The sequence below is a fragment of the Coregonus lavaretus genome (genome assembly GCF_964263955.1).
Source record: "Coregonus lavaretus genome assembly, chromosome: 31".
Lineage (NCBI taxonomy): Eukaryota > Metazoa > Chordata > Actinopteri > Salmoniformes > Salmonidae > Coregonus > Coregonus lavaretus.
Window position 1 is genome coordinate 33,072,962 of NC_140018.1, and position 17,187 is coordinate 33,090,148.

At 46.1% G+C, this 17,187-nt stretch overlaps 1 protein-coding gene across 1 annotated transcript; it reads left to right on the forward strand.

Moving 5' to 3' along the window:
* Positions 1-12,061: 12,061 nt before the first annotated feature.
* LOC311106357 (axin interactor, dorsalization-associated protein-like) lies at positions 12,062-17,177 on the forward strand. The gene is made up of 7 exons (XM_084148695.1): positions 12,062-12,219; positions 13,586-13,749; positions 13,846-13,959; positions 14,506-14,628; positions 14,832-14,954; positions 15,110-15,227; positions 15,431-17,177. Exons 4-7 carry the CDS (start codon positions 14,541-14,543, stop codon positions 15,525-15,527), a joined length of 426 nt encoding a protein of 141 aa, XP_084004821.1. The 5' UTR covers positions 12,062-12,219; positions 13,586-13,749; positions 13,846-13,959; positions 14,506-14,540; the 3' UTR covers positions 15,528-17,177.
* Positions 17,178-17,187: the final 10 nt, after the last annotated feature.

A 17,187-nucleotide genomic window follows, 5' to 3' on the forward strand; every position in this document is an offset into this window, starting at 1 on the left:
GGGCAGATCAATACATGCCCTCTACTGTACTGAACCTGTCAGTCAGGAGTCATGCCAAAAATATGTCCTTCTATCGGAAGCGGACCTGATAGAGACCCTGTCTCCACAGTCCTGCATTCCTCTCCTCCTAGCTCAAAGTCTCCCTTCAGCCACGCTGAGTACAGACTGAGCCAAAGAGTTAGAAGACATATCCAAGAGATAGAAACGGATAAATGGAGACGGTGTTGACCATGACGCCGCTCTACATATATCCTCTACCCCTGTTCCTCTGAAAAGGGCAGTAGAAGCTGCTACTCCACGAGTGGAGTGAGCTCTGATACCCTGAGGCAATTGTCGCCCCGCTGCCTCATAAGCTGTCTCAATGCTCTCACAGTGCCAATGAGACAGACGCTGTTTCGAAAGTGGTCTACCTAGTGCAGCCGCACCATGACACACAAACAGCTGAGGCGATGACCTAATCGCTGCTGTGCGCTCAACGTAACACTCCAAGGCGCGTACTGGGCACAGGCGATGGAGCCTTTCTTCACTCCTCTCTCTATGAGGAGGAGGAGAAAAAGCCCACAGCTCCACGGTCTGTGATCTATTTTTTTATATATAATTTGTTTTATTCCACCTTTATTTAACCAGGTAAGCCAGTTGAACTCTATATGAACTCCTAATAACCTTCGGCACAAATGCCGGATTAGGACGTAACACCGCTCTGCTCAGATCGCCATTAATGGCCAGGCAGTCGGGTCTCGTCGAAAGAGCACACAAATCACTAACACGCTTAGCCGTAGTCAAAGCGAGCAACAGCGCTGTCTTAAAAGACAGCATCTTGAGGGGTATTTGATTCAATGGCTCCAACGGCGACTTACATAGCGCTTCGAGTACCAAAGCCAAATCCCACTGAGGATGCGTGGCTCTAGGTGTTGGCCTAAGCCGCCGCGTTCCTAATAGGAAACGTTTCACTAGAGGGTGGCTAAAGACATTGTCTCTGCCAAACCCCTCATGACAAGCTGAAATCGCCGCTGCAAACACCTTAATGGTGGCGGGCAATCGCTGCATGTCAAACATAAGCTGTAGGAAAGAGAGAATACTCTCAACCTGACAGCTCATGGGGTCTACACCTTGTGTGACACACCATTGTGAAAACACGTTCCATCTACTGGCATACATCTTAGAAGTGGAACTGGCACATGAACCCTGTATGGTCCTGATCACCGCATCAGATAACCCACGGCGCTCTAGCCTGTCCCTCTCAGCAGCCAGGCCTTCAGTGGTTGGCCGATTATGGGCAACTGCCCTATTGTGCCCCCCGCCTGAGACAACGCGTCCCGTCGATGTGGAATTGGCCAAGGTGGCGCAATCAACATCTGACTCATCTCCGCAAACCAAGGAGCCCCTGGGCGAACGGGGGCTACCAGTATCACTGACTTCCCTCCTGATCTCACCCTGGCTAACAGTGGGAGAATGCAGGACAGCGGAGGGAATGCATACAGAAGAACTCTCGGCCACGGGTGATGCGCAAAGGCGTCTCTTCCTAGTGGCGGTTCTTCCTGTTCCCTTAGAGAGAACCATAGGGGACATTGCGCGTTCACACGTGACGCGAATAGATCCACCTCGGCTCTCCCGAACTGTTCCCAAATTTGGAGAACAATGTCCGGATGCAGACACCACTCGTCGTCTCGAGGACCCCCTCTTGACATGAGGTCTGCTCCTACGTTCAAGTAGCCCGGAATGTGTGCTGCTCTCAACGAGCGAAGGTGCTCGTGAGCCCACAGCCACAATTCCTCTGCCGCCCGATGGAGAGCAGGAGACCTGACTCCTCCTTGGCGATTTATGTGGGTTACTGTGGTCCGGTTGTCTGACCAGACCAGCACATCGCATCCCCGAAGGGTAGACGCGAAGTGGGTCAAAACCAGTCGAACCGTTTCCAACTCCAAGAGGTTGATGTGGCGACTCGAAGGAGGCCACACACCTCCTATCGCTTGGGTCTGACATGTCCCTCCCCATCCCGTCAGAGACGCATCTGTGAACACTGGGATGTAAGAGGACACTTTGCCTATCGGGACTCCGTGCGTGAGAACGCGCGGGTTTCTCCAATAGTTCAGATCTGCACTGAGCGAGAGGGGAACCAACACCAACCGATGACGTTGACGCAAAGGGTCTAGTCTCAGTTGGGCGAACCATCGCTGCATCCTGCGCATGTGCAAGAGTCCCAGCGGAACCACAGAGTCGGCTGACGACATGAGACCCAAGAGTGACATGATCGATAGCGCCGTCACCGTGTGATTCGGACGACACTTCCTCAGGGCTAGCAACAAGGCTACCCTTCGGGAGTCCGAAATTCGAGCCCTCATCATTACAGTGTCTAGCTGTATCCCCAGGTAGACAATCTGATGACTGGGCCAGGGCGTGCTCTTTTTCCAATTCACAGCGAACCCCAGACGTGTGAGATGAATCACTGTCTGTGTTGTGTGAGTGATCGCCAGCTCTGCTGACGGGGCGAGAACCAGTAGGTCGTCTAGGTAGGCTAGTACCCGTATTCCCTGACGACGCAACGGTTCCAATGCCGCATCCACACACTTGGAAAACGTGCGAGGTGCCAGGGCGTACCCGAATGGCATCCTTGTGTATTCGTACGCCACCCCTTGAAAGGAGAATCGCAGAAACTTCCTGTGACGCGGCTGTACCGGCACATGAAAGTACACGTCCTTTAGGTCTATGCTCGTACAAAAGTCTCCTTTCTGGACACATTCCAGCAGACGTTTTGTCGTTAGCATTCGAAAGGGCCGTTTGGTTACGCTCTCGTTGAGAATGCGTAAATCCAATATTGGCCTCATTCCCCCTGTCTTTTTTGGCACTAGGAAGTAGGGCGAATATAGCCCCTTGTTCCTTTGCTCCTGGGGAACCACTGTGACCGCCTCCTTCGCCAAAAGTTCCGTAATCTCTGAAACCAGAGCGGCCACTTTTTCGGGCGTTTTCATCACCGTCTCCACCACTCCCCTGAATGGGGGTGGGGTCCGATGGAATTGGAGAGCATAACCCTTCTGCAACGTCTGTTGTAGCCAGCGAGAGAGGGTACAGCTTCGCTGCCACTGCAATACAGAGAAAGCGGCCGAGCACGAAGCTGTGGTACATTCAGTAGGAAGGACCTGTATTCCTCTATGGCCCTTGCCGCCGCTGTTCCCCAACACTGAGGTGGTGGAACAGCCCAAGGCGGGCCTCCCATGAAAGGGAGAGGAAGCATTAGTGCGTTCTGAACCAGAAGGGGGGGCAGAGACGTCAGTTAAACCCGTAACCGTCGTATTCCTGCCCTCCGTGAACGCAGCGCGGGTCTGAATTGCACTGACCGAGGCCACAGCCTGCGACAGGGCACCATCCTCAGCAAGCGATTGCGTCATTGTAGGTGACTGCAATTCGCTATTAGAGTCCCTCACTACAATACTCCTAGGAGTCTGTAATATGAGGTCCCTATGAGGTAACACAAGGCGGCGCCTTGATACCTTCTTAACCTTCACCTTCTGTGTGTGTTCAACTCTGCACCTCTGGTGGGTTGAGTCACGCTCAGTGTGCTGAGTATTAGCGCGTTCAAAGGGAAGTGGGGGCGCCGATACACTGGGCACCTTCGTGACCGTGGTAATCGGGCCCTCCGTGAACGCAGCATGGGTCTGAATCGCACTAACCGAGACCTTGGTCTGCGATAATGCGCCATCCCCAAATAGCGGCTGCGTCATCATGTCTCCTGACTGAGACTGCAGCCTGCTATGAGAGACACTCACTACAGTACTCATTGGAGTCTGTAATGTGAGGTCTCTTTGAGGTAAACCAAGACGGCGTCTTGGTATCTTTCCTCCTTTCACCTCCTGTGTGCGTTCAGCTCTGCACCTCTGGTGGGCTGAACTACACTCAGTGTGGTGAGTATTAGCGCGTTCAGAAAGAAGTGGGGGCGCCGATGCACTTGGCACCTTCGTGACCGTGGTAATCGGGCCCTCCGTGAACGCCGCATGGGTCTGAATCGCACTAACAGAGACCTTAGTCTGTGATAGTGCGCCATCCCCAAATAGCGACCACGTCATCATGTCAGAGTCTGACAGAGACTGCCGTCTGCTATGTGAAGCACTTCTTATACCTGAAGTGTTATGTGAACCTACTCTGAATGCCTGTTCAGCAGCGCACCCTTGGTGGGCTGAACGGCGCTTAGAGTGGTAAGGGAGAGAGGGTGAGATTTGAACGCTCTCGGACTTATTATGGAAAAGGGGCTCTTTTTTGACAAAGTCAGGTGGAGCCAACTCTTTATTCAACACATCAACAAAAGCATTTACATCATCACCCATCCCTTCAACCGAAGGGTGGGGGGGAACAGTGGTCACGTTCAAGGATGACGTGTCCTTCATTCGCTCCCCCGCGTCCCGTCATGTGCGCCTCCTCTTGTGGCCTCCCTTAGGGGCCCAGGTCGGCGCTCTCACCACCTCCCTCGCCGGCTGCAATGGGGCCACCGTGGCTGCTAGGGGGCTGGGCCCGCTCTCCTGCCTCCTGCGGCCGCCGACTGGCGCCGGATACGCCGCCTCGCTGTAGATCCTTGTCTACTCTGGGGGGCGGAAGTGGATGGTTTACGAGACGGTGCAGGGCCTAACCTCCCTGCCAGTGGCAGGTATCTTCTTTTCCTCGTCCAGCTTGGAAAACCTCTCAGTCGCCTCTTTGACGGCGACTCCAAAGAGCCCGTCGTCAGAGAGGGGGGCGTTCGACCGGGACGTTCTGTCTGCTTCCTTCATGGTTGTCAGTGACAACCAGAGGTGTCGCTCCGCGACCACCGAGGTGGCCATGGACCTCCCCGAGCAGACGGCCGATGCCTGTGTTAGGTGTAGGATGGCGCCAGAAATTCTAGACGCCTCCTCCACCTCCTCTGGCTCCAGCACTGTCTTACCCGTGGTTAAACGGGACAGAGCGGCTGCCAAGAGGGCAATGTTGTTAGCTGCTGCTACAGCTTGGGCTCCCAAATTGAAGGACTTCTCTAACAGCTGTGCTGTGAGACGGTCCTTCTGAGATGGCAACGTGGCTTTCCTGGAAGAGGGCCAGGGACTCGAACCCGGTACGAGATACGCCGCCATGGCGCTCTCTAACCTGGGGATTCCCTTAGCTTGGCCCTGGAACCTTCCCTCCACTCTAGTGAATGGGAGGTACGTTTTAGCCGGCGAACGCGCCGCTAAAGGTGCCTCCCATGAGCCCTCGACGTATTTTGCCAATGAAGGCATGGCAGGAGCTAATGGCTCTGCCGCTCTTCTTGGCCTGGAATAGGGGCCGCCCTCCATTAAGTCAACCTCCGGTGCGAAGGGAATAGGGGACAGCGGTATTTCCAGCCGTCTAGCAGCTCTCTCAATGAGACCCGGAAAGTCCGTTCTCAGAGACGCTGCGGTGAAGGACAGGGCTTCTGATTTCTCAGAGCCCGTGTCGTCATCACCATAGGAACTACAAGCCCTCTCGCTAACCAAAGGAAAGGGAGGCTTGAATGTATGAGGGACGGGGTCTGACTGTTCCATAGGAATGTCATCCCCTGAGTCTGCGCTGTCGGATGATGCCTCTGAAGCAGAGGCTAGTATCGACAACACGTCCTCTAGGGGGATATCCTCCCTAAAAAACGCCCAATGCTGCTTCCTCTCCTTTGTAGAAAGGAGGGCGCAGGAGGCGCAGTTAGGGGGACTGCAGATGCCCTCTTTGGCATGCTGGGACCCTAGACACACGAAACATAAGTCGTGGGAGTCGCCGGCCGCCATGGAGGAGCATCTGCATTGAGCTCTGAAAAGAGCTTTTGGGGGTGGAAAATCTCCTGGTGTGCTCATTTTAGGACGACGTCGATGACTGGAAATTCGACAGCGTTCTCGTCCTGAGTCTTCTCTTCGTCTCTTCTTGGCTTCTTCAGTCTAGTCCAGTCACTGAAGATAAAGGGAGGCTGATTGAGGGGAGGCATCCCCTCTTATAGGGACACCTGTACTCCTATTGGCTGCAGGTGTGTGCATAATTTTGTCTCAGGCTGATGCTGCCTTAGGGCAGTGGGTAAACCAATAGGAGCAGAGCTCCCCTATGGGGCGGAGCTCCACGATATAGAACGTTAGTTAGTACTGAAACACATAGTTGAGCTAACGTTAGCGTACGTTGCTCTACTTCCAGAATTGGGCGACTAGCCAGGCAGTAGCCAACACAGGCAGAGGCTTCGCTTCGGCTACAACCAAGCAACCTTAGGTTATTATTTATTGGTATTTACTACTAACGACAGTTAGGTTAGCCGAGTTCATCCCTTTGAAATGGCAACCGGTCAATGATAACGCCTGTCAAACTAGCTAGGGATGAGGTGGGGGATAGTGAATTGAACGATGGAAGCATCCTGAAAATTCGCGTGAGTTTAGCGCCAAGTACTTACTACTGCATTCTTCGTCTGCACATCTTTTAAAGTCGGAGAATCTCCTTTCGACTGCGGCTTTGGGTATGAAATTATGAATACATAAAATTAAAATGTATAACGTTACATAAGAAACATGTACAGCCATGTTGGGCTGGCTGGCTCTGCTCGAGCATGAGCAGATGAAGCCGACAAGTCAGAAAATCCAAGGCTGGAGCAATTCGAAGGATGTGTTGATCGTGGAGGCAAATATGAAAATCTGGGCAGACAATGTCAAAACTAAAAAATAAAATATGATTATTGCATCACAATATACGTTCTGATTCGGGTTTATCACGTATTTGTTGGATAGAACTAAAATATTCCACAAGTTTACTGACAAGTGAGCGCAATTTCCCACTCGATTTCTCCATTCAATTTGCCTATCTGACTCCCGCCGATTTATTATGATACCTCAAAAGTATTGTAGATAATTTTTCAGGCACTGGGTACCAAAACAAACTTTGGGGGATTTATTATTCTCCTAATTGATGGGATGACTAACTTAGAAAGAATGCATTCTAGACTGGGCTGATGTAGGTTGTGTCACCTGGCAAGCTGTGATTGATGTGAAGAGCTGTTTTAGGGGGTAAAATGAGATAAGGATTTGTGTCTCCAAATACTAGACTATACTGGTTCTTTGTGATCTGTGAACCTTCCTTGGACGTAGGAATGGTGTCTAGGGGAGCTGGCTCTTTTCACTATGACAGGTTGTTATGATAAACGTATGCCTGGAAACAGGGATGCGCTAAGAGGCGGGGAACAGCCAGTGCGCCAACGGATTGGCTGAGTAAGTCTAAACCACGCTCAAGTCTCTACTCTGATTGGCCAGCAGAGAGGTGGGAACTCTCTCTCTGTCAGAGTATTTGAAGAACAATCTAAAACAATGGATTAGTTCTCTGTCTGCCCTGCGAGGTTTTTCAGTGAGCCCGTATACGAACCAACATACTTATCATCCATACATTTTGCATATAATAAATTTAGCTTGGATTGAAGATCTCTTGATTCTTATTTCAATACCAGATTTGAATTACGCAATTTCTAACAACACTAAGCAAATACAGAGAGGATATGATTCTCACAGTCTCAGGGTAGGCTATCGTCCCTCAACTACATTTATATTAACCTTTAAAAGTAAAAGTCAGAATTGATCAAATAAATGGTAATATAAATGCCTAGTTGAGGGACGACGCTAAGGGTTGGCTATCCTTGTTTTATTTTGTTCTCAAAATAGTAGCCACTCTACTATCAAGGTCCAGGGAAGCCCGGTAGTGAACATATTTGGGAGGACCATCAATGATGGTAATGATCCAAGTCACATGCCATTGCAAATGAAATGACAAAAAAGCATTGCAACTAATTACAGGCCAATACCAAAGACATTAACCTCTTTCTGCCTATTCTTACAACCCATAAAAGTGATGTTGGCCAACTGTGCTGGTCCATTCCATATTCAGGGTCAATATCTCCCCAAGTATTGCCTTTATTGTTTAAAATTATCTACATCCCTGCCACCCCATACAATTTATGTTTCAGATTTGGTGGTTCAACAGCCTTATTTTTATTCATCTGTTTTGTCAAATTATTCTGATCTATGCATTTATCAGTAAGGTCGACTCCACAGTTAACTCTTATCACCATAGACAACAGCGTCACTATCAGTACAGTCAACTCCTACTATAGCACTAGGTCCACCCTTTACCAGTCCTTCCACCAACACCAGACCTCTGCGACCAACTCCCTTCCCTAATTTATTCTATTCTATTTTATTCCATTATATTGTTGTTAAATCATTATTATATATATGTTATTATAGTATAGCCTATAATTTCATCCACAAACAGGTAGGCCTACCTTTTATTTCTTAAATAGGAAGAAATATTCTCGAACACGAAGCCCACTTGTTATAAAGTCAAATTAAAATGAAGACCCTATTGAGTAATCCCAACCCCACTTTATTCCAGCACCTAGAATAGTTCTCTCTATAAGCCAATATGTAATTTATAGGCCTATAGTGCAGGGCTAGGCAACCCTGGTCCAGGAGTGCCGCAGACACTTCATATTCTGGATTGAACCAACCTGGAACAGCAGGTGTGCTGAATTTAGGCAATCACTGAACTGATCAATTAGCTCAGTTGGTCAGGTGTGGTGCCTAGTTGGAACAAAATCCTGCAGAACCTGCTGCACTCCAGGAACAGAGTTGCCTACCCCTGCTATAGAGCCCCACAGTGGAGGTGTCATAATACCCATAAAACCTAGCGGTCAAACAGGGAAATGGTTCCAATTGTTTTTCCACCGTTCATTTTTCCTATAGGGAATTTTAGAAACACTTAAAATAAGGGCTGTGTTTCGTGTAGGCTTACCCTGGCATGACGTTTTGATAACCATTTAAATCGCTCTTGGACAAGATTACTTTTATCAATATATTCGGCTCTATTTACTCTCAGATTCGAAAAATGCTAATTAGCATCAAAGTAGACATGCAAGACTACAAATCCCTGCAAGCCAAAGTCAGGGCTATCCAGAGCGTATCATATGCAGCAGCTGGTAAAAATGGTTGAGGGTTTGAATGGTGCACTTGAAGTCCACTAACTGTAAGTCGCTCTGGATAAGAGCGTCTGCTAAATGACAAAAATCTAAATGTAAAATGGAAAGGCCTTCACTGCAGGCTGCAGGTGTTGCCTTTCACCAGCAGGATCCTGACATTTCAAAGGTTAAGAAGGTGGACTTTGTGGCCTTTATAGCTATGGTGATAAATGGCACTGCCAAGGTGGAGAGAAGGTCCAGGAAGATAGAAATCATTGTGGAAGCGGCGGAGAGGTTCCTGGGGCTGAAAGATTTCTCGACGAAGGAGTTACATGGAATATTGTCACAAGCCGTACCACCGTCTCAGGCCCTAAAGCCTGAGAAGGGAGATATGGAGAATTGAAAGAAGGAAGAAATAGGAGTTTTGTTTTGTCAATGTACTATTTTTATTTGGGTGGATTAAGTTAGTTTCCCTATCACGTATGGATTTTATTTTTTACCTTGTTTTGGTTTCAACCCATCCAGTTGGTGGCGGCAATACACCTTTTTGGGTTGTAGTCCACCATAACGCCCACAGAAGAAGAAGAATACAGTGTATTGCAGGCATATTTATTTTTAATTTTTTTAGTAATTTAGCAGATGATCTTATCCAGAGCGACTTACAGGAGCAATTAGGGTTAAGTGCCTTGCTCAAGGGCATGTCGACAGATTTTTCACTTAGTCGGCTCGGGGATTAGAACCAGCGACCTTTCGGTTACTGGCACAACACTCTTAACCACTAAGCTACCTGCCTCCCTATTTGACCTTGGACCATGTTTTGAACCCCACATTTAATGCAAATACCACTTAAATAGGAACAAATATGAATCATTGTTAATGTTTAGACAATTATTTTTGTCATGAATAAATACAGTTTAATGATACTTTTCTACTATTATGTGGGCGACCTTTATTTTGAAAAACTCAGAAATTCCGTGACCCGGAATTATTTTATTTTGTGTCGCTGACGAGGCGTTGTGTCGCTGACGAGGCGTTGGTAGCATGCATAGTCTCCTGAGTGGCGCAGTGGTCTAAGGCACTGCATCGCAGTGTTAACTGTGCCACTAGAGATCCTGGTTCAAATCCAGGCTCTGTCGCAGCCGGCCGCGACCGGGAGACTCATGGGCGGCGCACAATTGGCCCAGCGTCGTCCAGGGTAGGGGAGGGAATGGCCGGCAGGGATGTAGCTCAGTTGATAGAGCATGGCGTTTGCAACGAAGGGTTGTGGGTTTGATTCCCACGGGGGGCCAGTATAAAAAATTTAAAAGGATGTATTCACTAACTGTAAGTCGCTCTGGATAAGAGCGTCTGCTAAATGACTAAAATGTAAATGCATGGGGTTTGGAGCAAATTCACACTTTTTGCTAAACTACCTACATTATATTTTGCTAAAAATATAACAAATATATATATATATATATATATATATACAGTGGGGGAAAAAAGTATTTAGTCAGCCACCAATTGTGCAAGTTCTCCCACTTAAAAAGATGAGAGAGGCCTGTAATTTTCATCATAGGTACACGTCAACTATGACAGACAAAAAGAGGGGGAAAAATCCAGAAAATCACATTGTAGGATTTTTTATGAATTTATTTGCAAATTATGGTGGAAAATAAGTATTTGGTCAATAACAGAAGTTTCTCAATACTTTGTTATATACCCTTTGTTGGCAATGACACAGGTCAAACGTTTTCTGTAAGTCTTCACAAGGTTTTTACACACTGTTGCTGGTATTTTGGCCCATTCCTCCATGCATATATCCTCTAGAGCAGTGATGTTTTGGGGCTGTAGCTGGGCAACACGGACTTTCAACTCCCTCCAAAGATTTTCTATGGGGTTGAGATCTGGAGACAGGCTAGGCCACTCCAGGAACTTGAAATGCTTCTTACGAAGCCACTCCTTCGTTGCCCGGGCGGTGTGTTTGGGATCATTGTCATGCTGAAAGACCCAGCCACGTTTCATCTTCAATGCCCTTGCTGATGGAAGGAGGTTTTCACTCAAAATCTCACGATACATGGCCCCATTCATTCTTTCCTTTACACGGATCAGTCGTCCTGGTCCCTTTGCAGAAAAACAGCCCCAAAGCATGATGTTTCCACCCCCATGCTTCACAGTAGGTATGGTGTTCTTTGGATGCAACTCAGCATTCTTTGTCCTCCAAACACGACGACTTGAGTTTTTACCGAAAAGTTATATTTTGGTTTCATCTGACCATATGACATTCTCCCAATCCTCTTCTGGATCATCCAAATGCACTCTAGCAAACTTCAGACGGGCCTGGACATGTACTGTCTTAAGCAGGGGGACACGTCTTGCACTGCAGGATTTGAGTCCCTGGCGGCGTAGTGTGTTACTGATGGTAGGCTTTGTTACTTTGGTCCCAGCTCTCTGCAGGTCATTCACTAGGTCCCCCCATGTGGTTCTGGGATTTTTGCTCACCGTTCTTGTGATCATTTTGACCCCACGGGGTGAGATCTTGCGTGGAGCCCCAGATCGAGGGAGATTATCAGTGGTCTTGTATGTCTTCCATTTCCTAATAATTGCTCCCACAGTTGATTTCTTCAAACCAAGCTGCTTACCTATTGCAGATTCAGTCTTCCCAGCCTGGTGCAGGTCTACAATTTTGTTTCTGGTGTCCTTTGACAGCTCTTTGGTCTTGGCCATAGTGGAGTTTGGAGTGTGACTGTTTGAGGTTGTGGACAGGTGTCTTTTATACTGATAACAAGTTCAAACAGGTGCCATTAATACAGGTAACGAGTGGAGGACAGAGGAGCCTCTTAAAGAAGAAGTTACAGGTCTGTGAAAGCCAGAAATCTTGCTTGTTTGTAGGTGACCAAATACTTATTTTCCACCATAATATGCAAATAAATTCATAAAAAATCCTACAATGTGATTTTCTGGAAAAAAAATTCTCAATTTGTCTGTCATAGTTGACGTGTACCTATGATGAAAATTACAGGCCTCTCTCATCTTTTTAAGTGGGAGAACTTGCACAATTGGTCGCTGACTAAATACTTTTTCCCCCCACTGTATATATATATATAGTGGCTTTCACATGATTGTTTACGAAAATAGGTCGAACCTCAAATGGTGAGTCATGGATGATCTGGAGTCGGAACTCAGGGTACCTGGAGAAGAACTGGGCGAAAATGAGTCTTCAGATGATGATGAATCAATCAACAGAAAACAAATCAAGAAGCCAAACCTACCCCTGGCGCCTCCTATATTTAAAGGTAATTGATAAAATACAGTGTGTAGACGAATATGTGAACCCTCGAGTAAGCTAAACCAGCTAGTTCAAGGTCCTGCCTACCGATTGGTGCTACATACACTATGTATACACAAAAGTATGTGGACACCCCTTCAAATTATTGGATTCGGCTATTTCAGCCACACCCGTTGATTACAGGTGTATAAAATCGAGTACACAGCCATGCAATCTCCATACACAAACATTGGCAGTAGAATGGCCTTACTGAAGAGCTCAGTGACATTCAACGTGGCACGGTCATAGGATGCCACCCTTTCCAACAAGTCAGTTCGTCAAGTTTCTGCCCTGCTAGGGCTGCCTCAGTTAACTTAAAGTGCTGTTGTTGTGAAGTGGAAACGTCTAGGAGCAACAACGGCTCAGCCGCGAAGTGCGAAGTGGGGTAGGCCACACAAGCTCACAGAGGACCGCCGAGTGCTGAAGCACATAGCTTGTAAAAATCATAAATCCTAGGTCGCAACACTCACTACCAAGTTCCAAACTGCCTCTAAAAGCAATGTCAGCACAATAACTGTTAGTCGGGCCGAGCAGCCGCACACAAGCCTAAGATCCCCATGCGCAATGCCAAGCGTCGACTGGAGTGGTGTAAAGATCGCCGCCATTGGACTCTGGAGCAGTGGAAACGCGTTGTCACATGTCACCATCTGGCAGTCTGACGGAAGAATCTGGGTTTGGTGGATGCAAGGAGAACGCTGCCTGCCCGAATGCATTGCACCAACTGTAAAGTTAGGTGGTGGAGGAATAATAGTCTGGGGCTGTTTTTCATGGTTTGGGCTAGGACCCTTAGTTCCAGTGAAGGGAAATCTTAACGCTACAGCTTACATTGACATTCTAGACAATTCTGTGCTTCCAACTTTGTGGCAACAGTTTGGGGAAGGCCCTTTCCTGTTTCAGCATGACAATGCCCCCGTGCACAAAGCGAGGTCCATACAGAAATGTGGAAGAACTTGACTGGCTAGCTCAGAGCCCTGACCTCAACCCCATCAAACACCTTTAGGATGAATTGGAATGACGACTGCCAGCCAGGACTAATCGTCCAACATCAGTGCCCAACCTCACTTAAGCTCTTGTGGCTGAATGGAAGCAAGTCCCCGCAGCAATGTTCCAACATCTAGTGGAAAGCCTTCCCAGAAGAGTGGAGGCTGTTATAGCAGCAATTGGTGTACAACTCCATATTAATGCCAATGATTTTGGAATTAGATGTTTGACGAGCAGGTGTCCACATACCTTTGGTCACGTAGTGTATGTCAGTGTCTGATTATCGTTTTCATCTTTACATAAGATGCTCTCTTTAGTCTTATTAATCAGTAGCTATGTCTGTTTCATTACAGAGACACCCCGTGAGACTGGCTTTCACAAGACCACAAGGAACTGCCTCCAACACATCAGGGAGGTCTTGCTGCACCATAGATGGCAGGATGCCGCAGAGTACATGGCCAGTTACTCACAGACACTGGAGGATACCACTGCAAACATGCCACAACTCTACGCTGAGGTAGGTCTATCTTTGGACTGACTGAACACTCACAAAGTGTAGCTAAGAAGTACTGTATAGATGCTAAGTTTGATTTCTTCAAACTTTGTCTTTCAGATAATTTGGAGGATAGGCACAGAGATACTACACCACCATCCCGAATCGAAGCTGGAAGACTACAACAGCTTCTATGAGCGTGTGAAACACTCAGGAGTAAAGCATTACCTGAAGGTATGTTCCTTAATTGACCTCTTGATCTCTAAACTATCAGCCCTACTAAAGGACCCTAAGTCAATAGGTTTTGTTGTAGCATGAATATGATTGCCTACTAATAGACAGTTTGTTATTATCAATAACCCTATACTACTACTACTACTAGATAACTTTAGTTGTTGAATCTACTTTACAATGTCTTCTTTTTTTTTCTACAAGCGTTCACCAAAATGGGTATGTCATCTTAGCCTTACCTGTTAGTCAGTCTACAACTTCTTCTGCTGCCTATTATTGTATAAGTAAAATAATGCTGACAATAATGACTTGAAAAATGATCTGCAAGTATAAACACTGGTTACGTCCCAAATTACACCCTATTCCCTATATAGTGCAATACGGCCCCTATGGTCCCTAGTCAAAAGTAGTGCACTATATAGGGAGTAGGGTTACATTTCGGACGCCAACATTATATTGATTTCAGCTGCATTAGTTCTGGGAAAGTGGGATTGTTTTATGCAATTATTGTATTTCTTTAGAAAGTTACAGCTTTCATGTCTCCAACAGGTACATTGTTGCCACGGTTACCCTCAGAGCCCGGGATGTCCCTGCACACGATAAAGATTGACAAGATTGGGCTGAAAGATGCAGGGCAATGCATTGATCCCTACATGACAGTTAGTGTGAAAGGTACTGTATGTAGGCTATATTGTTTAAAATGCTGAGATGAGTTGCTTACCTTCACATCTGAAATGGTAAGGTCTGAAACAGTGATAATCTAGACATTTTGTAAAAATAATTATCTCTGTTGAGTTGACGCTTGACAGTACATTTTTTATATATTTTTCCTGCAGAACAGCCCAAGTGAATCTGAACGTTTTGTTTCCCAACAGATGTGAATGGCATTGATTTGAACCCGGTGCAAGACACACCTGTGGCTACCCGAAAGGAGGACACATACATTCACTTCAGCGTAGACATCGAGATCCAGAGACATATCGAGAGACTACCAAAAGGTAATCAAACTTTCTATTTCTACTGAATTAGTAGTGGGGCCTCTATTTAGCTAGTATCATGTAATATTAAGCTACTACAGTGTCCGTTTATGTTCAAATCCTTGCAGAGGGATTGGGCGGACAATTGTTAATCCTGAATTTTGTTCATGTTCCAGGGGTAGCTATTTTCTTTGAGTTCAAGCACTATAAACCCAAGAAGGGGTTTACCAGCACAAAATGTTTTGCCTTCATGGAAATGGATGAGATCAAACCTGGTCCCATTGTGATCGAGTTGTGAGTGACACATTGTTGAATTTTCCAGATTAACTTTCTTTAAATGTACTCTCTATTTTATTTAAAGATGAAAATAAATCAAATTTGATAACTATTTCTTTGGAGAATCTCAGATTTGAGTGTTATTTTTTGTTGTTGTTGGTCAGTCTGCCCTTTGAATATACAGTTTGAAATAATCACTTATTTATGCTATCGGATGTCAGGTACAAGAAGCCCACTGACTTCAAGAGGAAGAAGCTCCAGCTCCTGACAAAGAAGCCACTCTATCTCCACCTCCACCAGACGTTGCACAAAGATTAATAACCGAGGTCACTGAATGGAGCACATCAAGAAAGCAGAAGCACCACAGAATTCCACTGTAGTCATCAGACATCCAACAAAGTTTGGTGTACCTACTGCGTATCCGCCTCCACTCACATCAGCAATACTAAACCCAGCAGGCCCAAAGGCCACACCCTCAACTCTGTCATAGGATGGCCCTGGATGACACATATTAACTACAGCGGTGACAACACCCTACTGTATAATGCTGCGTTCGTAACCAGGTGGGAGGTGGGAATTTACCAGTTGTGAAGTCGTAAATACCAGTTGGATGCATTCACGTGCTTTGAACTTGTTGAGAAAGGCTGATTTGTCTAATGGCCAACAAGCTTCCTAAGCCATAAACTAAAAGCTATCATGCTGGTAAACAAATGAGTGTTAAAAAACCATATTAATAGATTGCTTTTTATAAATAAAGTTTTGTTGTTGAATTTAACTGCCGAAAAGGCTGTTATCCAGGTCATTTCCTTAATAGGTGAAGTCAGAGATCAGCATGTGGGAGAAGTGGGAGCTCAGGATGATATATACGAGTTTCTCACTAGTAATTTCCAGTTGGAGGGCCGTTCAAATGGATTTTTCCCAGTCTTATATGGTAAATTCCCACTTGGTTACGAACGCTGCATTTGACCCCTCTGATGCCAATTAGCGATAACTTTTTTTCTCCTCTCTGCATGACGTTCAATGGAAAATAAGAGTTGAGTTAACAATTGGCACTGTATGTCAAGCAACCAGCAGAAAAACAACCAGCCTCGTCTTTAGTCTTCCTCTGTCTTTCCGTTTGGGGACAAAAGAGGAACAACATGGTCATAGGTGGTCAAGCGGTGTATTGATGATGTCATATCCTGGTGCCAATTTCAAATGGGCACAATGAGATATTTTGACACAACTGCCACAGAGTGAAAACATAACTGCCCTGTTCATTTACTTAAAAATGCACCCTTATCACTTATCTGGCATTATTTAATAGGTAAAAGCAATATATTGGGATATTTGCTTTAATCTATCCTATCACAGATCTGTGATTACTTCAAGGATGGGCGGAAGTAAGGATGCATTTTATTACCATTAAAAAAGGATTCTGAGATGCTATGATGTCATCCTGTTGTAAAGGGATTTGAAAAAGGATGCTGCATGTAACTGAAGTTGATTTCTACCTTTGTTTTGAATGCTGTTCCCATCAATGCCACAATGGCTAACCACTATTAAAACATTGTCTACATTTTTATTAATATTTTGATATTTTTTTTGTAATGGCACTAACTGAATATACTTATGGTGCTTTCAAGACAACTGGGAACTCTGAAAAGAACGAGGTAAAATCATGACGTCAGTGATCTTCAAGTCGGAGCTCTAGAAAGAGTTTCCGACTTGGAATTCCGAGTTGTATGACCGTTCAAAAAGATATCCCAGTTGGGAGTTCCCAGTTGTCTTTCCAAGTTCCCAGTTGTTTTGAATGTGGCATTTAGACACTAATCAGTGCATATTATTGTGTGTGCTGTCTGACAAGGTTGACGATTGTCAATACAGTGTTGTGCTTTGGGTGACAGGTTGTGAGAAAATGAACATTTATCATTGGATTGACAATTTACACTGCTTTCATTTCTAATAAACAACAAAATGCTGTTTGAATAGTAGTCCT

What these genes read in the sequence shown, in the direction of transcription:
- LOC311106357 (XM_084148695.1), top strand. Translation starts at nt 14,541, where the DNA reads ATGTCCCTGCACACGATAAAGATTGACAAGATTGGGCTGAAAGATGCA. An exon ending in CATGACAGTTAGTGTGAAAG is followed by an intron (nt 14,629 to 14,831) that starts GTACTGTATGTA and finishes GTTTCCCAACAG; the next exon opens with ATGTGAATGGCATTGATTTG. An exon ending in TATCGAGAGACTACCAAAAG is followed by an intron (nt 14,955 to 15,109) that starts GTAATCAAACTT and finishes TTCATGTTCCAG; the next exon opens with GGGTAGCTATTTTCTTTGAG.